This window comes from Sceloporus occidentalis, unplaced genomic scaffold, assembly GCF_023333645.1.
Source record: "Sceloporus occidentalis isolate IW3139 unplaced genomic scaffold, rSceOcc1.0.p SCAF_147, whole genome shotgun sequence".
In the NCBI taxonomy this organism is placed as follows: Eukaryota; Metazoa; Chordata; class Lepidosauria; order Squamata; family Phrynosomatidae; genus Sceloporus; species Sceloporus occidentalis.
Window position 1 is genome coordinate 2080702 of NW_028317127.1, and position 11385 is coordinate 2092086.

At 39.5% G+C, this 11385-nt stretch overlaps 1 protein-coding gene across 1 annotated transcript; it reads right to left on the reverse strand.

Annotated features, from left to right (window-relative positions):
* Window positions 1-8687: 8687 nt before the first annotated feature.
* PRMT6 (protein arginine methyltransferase 6) lies at window positions 8688-9710 on the reverse strand. Its single transcript, XM_089500075.1, has one exon. It carries the CDS (start codon window positions 9708-9710, stop codon window positions 8688-8690), a length of 1023 nt encoding a protein of 340 aa, XP_089356201.1.
* Window positions 9711-11385: the final 1675 nt, after the last annotated feature.

Sequence of the window (11385 nt, forward strand, 5' to 3'; positions counted from 1 at the left end):
CCGGAAATGACGTCATCTTCCCGCGCTCAACATTACAAGCCGGCACCGAGACTGAGCTCTCTCTTCTCGGCTTCAAAAAAAAAAGTGGCGCCCCTTCAAAAGTGCCGCCTGGAGCGGTTGCCCCACTCGGCTCCATTGTCGGGCCGGCCCTGCTGGCTGCTGACTGTATCACCTGATCTGCTACAGGAGCACGAGATCATGTGATCAGGCATTTTCTTCGTGTGCCAGAAGGCAAGCCCAAGCCGGCCCCAAACCACCAATTTTACTGCATTTAATCGAGAGCTTCGTAATTCCTCGAATGCATGTAAAAGAGAGAAACAAATTATCTGTACAAACTATTAATTTGTACAAAACACACAATAGATTAGATGTTATTGTTTAATGAGATATGTATGACAAATGTTTATTAAGGAGTCCAAACATGAGTGGTCACTGCTGTGGAAACAAGAAAACTGCACACGGCCAACTACAAAATGCGCGTGGAAATATTATTTCATAAAAGCTGTGGATAGGAATTGCCCATACAAAAAAACACAAAACTTTAAAACAAAGTCACATAAAGACAAAGTCTTGCAGACAAATGATATCTGTTAAGTGGAAGCATTTTTCTAATCATCTTGTGTTCTTCAGGGAAAACAGGTTGGGGTACTCATTAAAAATAAAGTGGAAATTCTGCCCTGATTGGTTTCCTATCTGTAATTGGGAACACGACAATGTATGTGGAACACGTAGAAGAACAATATTATTGTCATTAAAATCAATTCATTTAATGAAGGGTAGGCTTTCCTGGAACATTATGCAAATGTGTTAGATGAAGTGTGATCAATACAGGTGTTTTCTATTTAGTATCAATCTGTCATACATCATATTTTTCTAACAGCCTCAATAAATCCACACTTAACTGTTCCTTTAACTGTGTAAAAAAAAATAAAAAATGCTCATTTAACTTCATTTAACTCTTTGGGTGCCAGGGATCAGGACAGTTTTTCTAATAGCTCACACTTTTCTTAAGGAAACCCAACATAACATGTAAAGCAATTGCTTGTTTTAGGCTAACCCTACATCCCAACACCTTATCTAATGGTTAATATATAAATAATTCTCCATTATTTCTCCATATATGTCAAACCAAATGGTGACAAAACCTAATTGTTTTTCTCAAAAGCCTCCACCTCTTTAGTAAATGTATCCAATAAATGTGTGTGTATGTATGTACCGGTGTGTGTGTGTGTGTGTGTGTGTGTGCGCGTATGTTTATATATTGAAAAACAAGATCTGTTGCATATATTTACCTTAGGATTCATTATAACCCCTTCCTAATTTCTACTTTAATTCACCCCTAATAGTGCATCTTCACTCTTACTGACCCTGGAACTCGTCCCTAGTCACTACTATAATCATCTCAATGTTCCCTGTATTACCCTCACTAATATAACAACAATAAAAAAACAAATAAATGTTCCCATAGTGCCTATAACTCACTTCCACTACAACTATAACATCTTACCGAACAGTTTATCTTGTCTTTTAACTGCGAAAACACTTTTAGAACACTTCTATAAAAACACTGATCCCAGTACTTCTGAATGCCCAACCTCATAATCATAAATAATTATTTAATAATTTGATTTTTAGTCAGATTTTGCACCGTTCCTCATATTTTAGGGAATTTTTGTCATGTGATACAAAGGTAGACACTGATAGGTGGCTGTCATAGCAAAGTGTAAAGGTTTTTGTGCTTTTATATTAATTGACAGGTCTATGATGGTCCATGTGCTTGATATGCTAGAGCCACAATGTGTTTCAAAGTGGAGTAGAACCGTTGACCATTTCTAACCCTTTCACTAATTCTCTATCCGCCTCCTGCTTTAATCACTATTCCATCTTTGTCACGAACAGTCACTGTGACCCCTACTAATATAATATGATACATATTGTGGGCAATTATAATGTATTGGGCTAACTTAGTGCAGATCAGCAGTTCCCTTTTGTAACAGTTATAACCCACCGCATTTATGGTAAAAAAAAAATGATATATTTATACCCAAAAGAGAAAAAATATATATTTCAGCATACCCAGAAGATACCTAATGTTATTTTGACCCAACAAAAGGATACAACACAGCTGAGTTTTAACAAATACTGTTTCATAGTACATCTGCATCCCATATGCAGTATTCTTGGCTCTTTTACTTAATTTATTAAGAAGTGCATTTCTAAACAGAATTTATAAGGTATGCCTTTTGTTTATTATTAAGGTTAAGCACTTGCAAGGGGGTGCTATTCCCTTTGCTTTAATGATGTATATGGTACCTTGTAGAATGGTAATGACTGCACAAAATGTTATACTGAATTTAACAGGAATTTTTATGATATTAGTTTAAAATGTCCAATATTATGGTAAGGAAGTACATTTCTGTACTTTAATGGTAATGCATCAAACAGTAACGTGTTATGAGAGACACGGTAGACTCATATATGATGGAGTTTGATCATATGAGTAGCTTCCTATTTGGGAAATAGTCACCCCTTCCTTAGGAAATGCTAAACATCATAGAAACTTGCAAGTACTGTGAGTGTAGATTCCCAGCTAATTCATCATTCACCAAACAGGCCTCATCCATAAATTGCCAAATAGTTCCGTTCCCATGGCTTTCATGGCAAATGATTTGCCACAAATTTCCTGCAAGATAAATATTTTTCCCCCCAATGAGAAGGGGCCAAGTTGATTTTACAAACCGGTTAGTGTCTTGGCCATTCCAGCGGGTTGTGAGCAATATAGAGTCAGGATGTTCCAGGATTATTTTGGCTTCTCTTAGCATATTTTATTCACAAAGCCACCGCCACCCATTTAATTTACTCCTTATCCTATGCAATCCCTTTATTGCCTCAACCATCCAACTGCTTCTTATAACCCAACTACTTCCATAACTTTAGTCATTCAAAAACCTTCCTCTGAACCTGCCCTTATTAATCCTATTTACGCCCTAACTGCTGCCTAGAAACCGACCCTATCAGTTCTATTTACTCAGGGGGTTTTGAGCACCTGCGGTTTTTCTACAAGCCCAAACTTTAGATCTCACCACTTTCCCAAGTACCTCACTTATCCCATCAGAAAAATTCTTCTCTAGCCCCTTCAAAAATGGACCTTCTAAAACAACTGCCTTTGTAGCTCTATAACATATCACAGTAAATTTTCCTTAATGTCCTATCCCCTGGCCCTCCATATAACAAACTAATATATATATATATATATATATATATCACTAAAAGACGGAAATCATTATCTTTGCAGGTCTCTGAAAGCCGTGTTCAAAAGAAACAGATAAACAGATAGAGCAGAGAGATTGCAAAGTCCTCTGAGGGAGACGTCTGCATACAGTATGTTAATACAGTTAACATAAGCAGACAAATCAATAGTACAAAGACAGGAAAACATTCTCTTGCTCCAGTATAGGCAGAGAAATAATGGCATTGATTCCTGGCCAGCTTAACGGTGTCAAAGGTTAAGTGACATTTAAGACATCTGCATTATCCATCACAGAATGCTAATGTATATTAACTGTGTCAGTGCTGGCCTTGGGACCGTTGAGAAAAAAAAAAGCTAAATTAAAAAGACACCAGACCAATGCATGTAACTTAATATAATGTATTGGGAAATATTTAGTAAGTGGGGTTTTCAATTATTCAACAAGAAAGATAAAAAACCTCGGTGATCTCAGCTGCCTGATATACACCATATGGCCAAAAATTTGTGCTTCTGTCTGATCTCTGCGTGTACCAGTTTGACTTGTCTAACTAACCAAGTAGTGTACGGACCCTTGGCTTGTATGACTGCCCGCTACGGGAACCGACCTGACTTTTCTGACTATCCAGTTCGTTTTAACCCTTGGTTTGCTGAGTAACCAGTTATGAAACCTGTCCTTAGCTGGCCCCCAAACCTTGCTATATCTATTCAGTACCAATACTTACCTGCTTGAATGGAGGGCTCCTTGCTGTTGGGATTCTCTAAGCCCAGGTTTACTCCTACTGAGGGCTTCTCCCCTGGTCGTATTCTGGGCAGAAGAACTTCCCCGGTAAGTGCCTCTGGTGTGGACAGACCATACAAAAATCGGGGAAGATCGCCCCTTACCTTTTATCTTCTATCTTCATCCGGACTTCTGCTAATATGGCGTCCTCTTGCCCGATCCTCCAATCGGGAAGGACGTCATAAAAAAGTTCACCTTAGGGCAAACTTGCGTCAATTTCGTTGATGTCCTTGCACCCAATTGAAGGATCAGGCATAACCTGGTGATAACTTCCGCTACAATGGCGGTCCCCTAAGGTGAACTTCCACCAAAATCGCAGTGCTTTCGGTGACATTACCAGTCAGACATTTTGGCAGAAGTTCGAGTAAGGTTATGTCCGCAAAGATGTGGGTGATAGAAAGAAAACAAAGAAGATTTGGAAGCGAAGGTGTTTGACAGAGAAGGTAGGGAAACATTTAAAGAGAGAGAGTGAAGTTTCGACGAAAATTCTGAGCTTTCTGCTTCATGAGGGGTCTGACATTTGTACAAATCACAGAATTTGCCCAAATTCTGAAAATTTTGAATTGGTATGAATCTAAATGCACAAGTCTACCACAGAGTTCCTAACTGCCTCTAGAATTAACATTGGCACAAACACTGTGACTTGGCAACGTCATGAGTAGCTGCACACAAGCTGAAGATCACTATGCGAATTGGTGTAAAGCACGCTCTGGAGCAGTGTTTTAAGACGGAGGGGTGGCACTTATAGAGACCATTAATAAAAATAGCCCTGAAAAAAGAACTATAGACTGGGGTGAAATTTTGGTTTGGTAACTGACAGTACCACAAAGACATACAAAGCATCTATCCTGGTGCTTGGAGGCCCACTCAGCCCTGTTTGCCTAGTAAAGCATAATAAAGACTGAATGAATTACGTGACTATATCATGTTGTGCTTATTATTCTCATAATTGTTAACTCTCCTCCGGTAGACTTACAATAAACTTTATTTTAAAAGCATGACACAAAGCAGACATGCTGCAACTGTAATTGGAAATGGAAATGTGGTGAGACAGAACACAGAGACCATTAGATAATCGCATCTTTACTGGGGTCATGGTTCCTGTCAGGTGAGGACAGCTGGATGAAAGAGCAGCATATACATTGCTGTGCATCTGACTTAAAATTAGTGTCCCATATGCTTTGAAGCTCAAGGAGGTGAATAATAAAACAAATACATGCACTTTTAAAGCATGTGTCCCATCTACAGGGCTCTTCAGTAGGTAGGTTCCTGGCAGCTGCTGAGTAGTTCATATTCCCTCACCAAGACCCAAATAGTTAAACCAACACGTCATGTCTAGTGGAGACAAGCGGATTGTATCAAACACAAGGAAGGCAATATAATTCAAATATACATTGTAATCATATATTAATTACCTTACCTCCTATCCATGTTTAAAGATTACTGGGGGTCCCCCCACCCATCCATATGAAGGAGATATTTTCAATGTTCCTAAGATGTGCATTGGGCTTGACCCTGACTTTAGCACATGTTGGCTTACCCAGCTATACAAAGATTGGAGACACCCATTACAGCACGTGTGCTGTCAAATCACTATTACCCTATAAATGCCAGACATTTTTTGTATGTGCAAAAAGTTATGACAAAGTTGGAATTTACTTTACCTACATAGAATTCTAGAAGAAACAATTTTAGTGAAACATCCGCAACCCACAATTGCCAGGCAGAAAGTAGAAATTTTAACCAGCCACACAGTGATGCAGTTACATTGTAAAATTAAATCTTATATTTATGTGTAATTAAGATGTAGTGGTTTGTAAAATCAATGCAATGATTCATAAACATGGATGCAGTTGCTAGCATGCTGCCCATCAGGATGATACAAACACAAACATTGATGGTGGAGTAGTGATGTTATGCTCCTTCCTACATGCTCAGGCATTGGCAATGTGTCCATACCTGGATATCAGTGTCAATAAAAAGGCTTGTGGAAGTCGTTGTTGCTTATAGAAACATCTAAACATTGAAAGTGACGGCAGATAAGAACGATTGGGTTCAGTCTGCCCAACATTTAGTCAAATTTCCTTCACATAGGATTTTCCTGCCTACCCCTGTACATGGTCCCAGTACCTGCGTTTCTTGTTGTTGGGTTTACTTATAAACTCCACATCACTTCCCACAGACCACTGGCTTGGAAGCCAAAAGATGGGCCAAGGTGCCACTTTGAGACTAAGTAGTGCAGCTTGATTGTCATAGTGACACTTTAAAATGTGCAGAGGCTTGGAGAGATACATTTAATATAAAATGTTTCAATCCTATCAGCCTCCTAATAGATTGTAAGGTCACAAGAACAGGGCCCTCTTCTTCTGTAGCAATGTGTATTATAGTTGTTGCAGTTTAGTTTAAGAAAAGGATTTGTACGCAGGTGGAGCTGGGTTTTTGCCGTACAGGAGCCAGTTAAATCACAGAAAATAAATAATTAAAAGGAATTCGCCAAGAGTATAGGCTTTATAATCCTACATTTACATAGCACTAAATCATACACTAGTATAATGCATACAAATGTTTAAAAACATTAACCGGCCCATAGCTACTTTGCCGACCTAAATTAGACAAAACCAAATGCGTAGTCGGGGGAAAAGAAAGGTAAACAATGGGAAGGCTGCAAGGCCCAGACAGCTTTGGAAAGTTGAAATATGGCCTTGATGCACTAGGGAACTAGCAGGGGATTGGAAATCTGCAGGCGCTCTGTGAGTAAAATTATAATAGTGTAAAATGTTATTAAAATTACGCAATTTAGGTCAACAAGGCATGCGTATGAAAATTAAACTGTAAGACTACATGAAAACCATCGGTACCCTTAGAGTAAGTGGTCATATTTACACTTGTACAATAGACAACGTATACCACAAACGCATTGATCAGTGTGATACACAAACATTTGTCTGAGGTTGTTACATGCGCATAATCATTATTGTTAGGGAGATTTACTCTCACAGCTATGTTGCGTGTGCCTCTGCTAGCTTTTTGTTGTTGAGTCTTTTGCATACTACCTCAATGTTGTTAGCGCACACACACACACCTATTTGTTTTTACATATCCCAGAGAGCACATATTGTTTTAATTTCATAGGAGATGTATTGAAATTGTATCCTGCAGGGTTGCATCAAATGCCCTGCATGGGGTATGTTTACCAAGTTTCCCATTTATAGAGTGAATTGTCACATTGTCTTCTGAATCCATAGCAATAGCAAGTTAACAATCTAAACCTTAAATATTATATTTTGGAAACAAAATAAGGTTTGTAAGCAGAGGTGACACTGCCATGCAGCTATAAGAAGTTGCTGTTTAGGGCTCCATTGGTTTTAAGAGCTCCCTCAGACTATGTGGGTGAGACACAAAATATCCTTTATATCTTTTTTTTAAAAGCAACTATTGTGATGCTTAGTTTATGTTAATCACAACTACTTGTACTTCAGATAGAAACCATGAATCGTTTCACTTTGGGCCCTTAAAAAACCTAGCAACACCCCAGACCGTAGATAAGGCTTTTGGACACTATGGGCTGGTTTAAATTACCTGAAACATAAAAATGACTTTTATAAGTAAGAGGTACCAAATCCTAATAGGAGATAAGGTTTCTATTTTGTAGCACTCAGTTTTACTCGGGGTAGAGCTTAGCTAATGGAGGTTTTCAGCAAGCCTCTGATGTCCAGGCTTGTTCTAGTTTTCTTCATACAACTTGTACTGCAGCCTCCCTGTCTCCACTGTAAAGGCTAAGTAAAAAGTGCCATCTATTTTGCAGTATATGTGTAAACAGGCATATTTCACAGATCGTATTAGATTACTATTGCATTAATCCTAAAACCCAAATCAATGTGGCCTTCTGTTCTTTAAAGTGGACCTATCATCCAAACTGTGCGGATAACAGTGTCCACCTAGTATTATAGATTATATACACATTCTGGTAGCTAAATCAAATGTATTTACAAGGACTTATACTTTAATAGTGCTAGTTTCTGTGGAATTACAATATAGCTGCCTAGGTGCTTTGTGTGCATGCACGCTCACCCACACAGCCTTCAGTTGGGTCCCAGAATGCGTTATTCACGATTGTGCACACGGCATTAGGTGACATAGCAGTGCCGATTGCGTGTGCAGCCCATTCAGCCAGATGTGTAGTTTTTATTTCTATGATGGCTTCAGGAGATAATGGCGAGGATTAAGATTAAACATGCTTTTCCACCCATACATGTACCAAAATATAGCTGAAAAGTTACCTACAAAGTGACATTAAGTAATGGGGCACATCAGTATATTCATGTAGCAGAGTACTGGGAGTTGGGTTGAGTCTTGGGCATCTTAATCTTCAAATAGCTACGAACTCTTTTTGTGACTCACTCTTTTTGTAACCGTAGAAAAGTACAAAGAGTACTAAGACCCAATTCAGAAAATCTGAGGATCTGCTCAGTTTGTTTGCTTCTTTTTGTAATGTTTGTTTTGTGTACATTGTAAATAACATCACTGTAACTTAATTTTTAATACAAAAACATAAAGAGGTTACTGAAAATAATAATTCAAAAAAGGGACAAAGGTAGAAATTAAGTAATTTTATTCCAAAAGCATTCAGAAACATTATGTATGTTAAATTATACTGTGTTAGCTCCCCATCTGAAACTGCTTTGTCCCGCACACATTGCCTCCAACACCATACTTAAGGACAATGCGTAGGTGCCTAGGGTTACTTTCTGAAGGTGCCAGTGCGATGTCACCACTAATTTCAGTGTCCTGCTGCACTTGCACTTCTTCATCCAGATACAGCAATGTTTGTTTCCAATGTGTTTCTTCTCCATACGGAGAGGTAGATAAATTTACAGCTTTCTCCCCAGGAAAAGTGACGGAAAACCAAACAGCGAAACCGTGCATCAAAGAAGACCCAAAGCAGCTGAATCTAAATGACCCGTGGATTTTAGCGATGTCTTCTACTGTAGCACTGGTGAGATCAAGTGAGGCGAATTTCACAGGAAACGAAAGGACGTCTTCAGGGGATACTGGGATTACCGCCATCTCCTTGTTCATGATGCAGGTACGGGCAAAAGATCGCATACAGGACATGTCAACCCCGTACATGCCCTTCACCTCGCTCCAGAAGTCCAAGCGATTCTCCACTGTGGGGTCATTTATAGGAACTATAAATATATCAGCGTAGGAGGGCAAGATGAGACCTCCCGGTTTTAGCCATTTGTCGCGGGCATAGATAACTGAACTAAGCATGGACTCATACATGAGTGCGTACCCCATCCACTCACTCACTATGGCATCCACCATCTCAGGGATCTCTGCACTCTCCACCGAGCTGTTAATGACTTGTACTATGTCCTCCATGCCATTCTGTTTCACCACACTGCAGGCCAGCTGGGACATGGAGCTTGCTTCTACGGCATACACTTTCTTAGCTCCTGCTTGTGCACAGAAGACACTGAGGATGCCCGTGCCAGCACCCACATCCAGGACAGTTTTCCCACGGAGGCAGGCGTTGCTATGTAAGATGGCATGTTTATAGGCATTGGTTCTCACTGTATCTGCAATCATTTCCTCGTGGATTGAGACATCTCCATAACACTGAAAATACTCACTGTCTTGGTCACTTTTGTCATGCTTCCGTTTCTTCAGCAATGCCATGCTTTAAAGATCCTCTTAGTGCGAGAGCTCACTGTGCTGCATGGACACGGGTAACAACAGTTGAAGGGAGCTAGCTTGGACTCTGATTGGCTGTCCCCCTGCACATGACCGGTAAAAGTCCCTCCCCTCGCCTGCTACTTATCTGCTTCCAGTTTTGCTTTCAGTTTCTCCTGTTTCCTGCCGTCCCCACTTCCTTTCTCATACTCCTCAACCGCCCCGCTGTTGAGAAGGTTGGTGTTGACACAATCCACAAAAACATGTAATGATTTGTACAATACACAGACACACAGCTAGTGCTATGTGTATAAAAGATACTCCCAACTTCACTGTGTGAAACAGAGATATTCTACACTACACTCTATATACATTGCAATGTATATACAGCACATGCTGCTCTGTATGTAACATCACAGTGCTCTATGTATAACACATATATGTATTTAATGCATGCACATACTGCTGTAAAAATATACACCATGCTCTAACACACCTTTACTTTACCTTGCTTCTCACATTCTGCTTTGTTGGTCATGTGGATGTTGTTAAATACAAATGTATTGCTACATATATTAAGCAAATCCAAAACACTGGTACGTTGTGTATAAAATACAGATAAATGTTGCATAGCTGCTACCAGTCTGGAATTTGCCAGGACAGTCCTGGCTATCAGGTGTCATGGTCAGTGTCATGGTTATTGGTAGTACTAGCAGCTTTGCATGCTCAATAATATTGGACGCTGAGCATGCATATAAAGGGAAATTCTCTGGCAGAGGCATGATGCCACACACTTTATCACATTTTATCACTACTACTACTACTATTGGCAAGTGTGACCTTAGTCTGTCCAGCATACCCATTCAGCACATACCAATAGATCCTGAAAAATATATATATTGTTATACATGTTATAATAGAATGCCCTCGCTACTGTGTATTATTGTGATGATAAACTGGTTTCTTCTGTCAGCAGGATCTGGTTGCATGGAATATTGAAATGATTAATGCACAGCTATATATAATACAGATAGAATGCTCTGTGTACACAATACAAAAACTACATACATACATACATACATATAGTGTCCTGTATATAATATACTGCAGATGACTATATTGCTCTGTATATAGTGTTCACTTACTGCCTATATATGTGTGTGTGTGCCCATATACTGTATTTATAGTAGTGCTTTTTTTTTTTTTTTTGCTAAGGTACTATTGATTTGTTGATAAACCTAGGTGAGGAACAGCCAAATGCACTAACGAGGTGAGGATGCTGAAGAAAGTTTAATGTCACAAGTCATCCAGGCAGATATTTGAAGGCAGTCAGGGGTCCCCAGGTGTGCAGTTCAAGGTCTTTTCAAGGGGCACAAAGAAATGGAAAATGTTGAGGGCTGTAGATGCAGTGGTCAGCCAAGGAAACTTGGTGCAGCAGATAAAAGGCACATCCCTTTACATTCAGAAGATGTCCAGCAGTGCCATCAGCTCAGTATTGGCAGAAGACCGTGGGACCCTGATATACCATTGACTGTCTGGAGAAGTATGGTTAGAAGTAGTCTTTATGGAAGACTTGCAGCCAAAAAGCCATGCATCCAACATGGAAACAAAGCCAAGCAACTCAACTATTTACAAAAAAAAAAAAAAATAGCAGCAGGTGCTCTGGACTGGTAAGTCAAAA

Coding starts and splice junctions, on each gene's coding strand:
- PRMT6 (XM_089500075.1), bottom strand. CDS start 9,710: ATGGCATTGCTGAAGAAACGGAAGCATGACAAAAGTGACCAAGACAGT.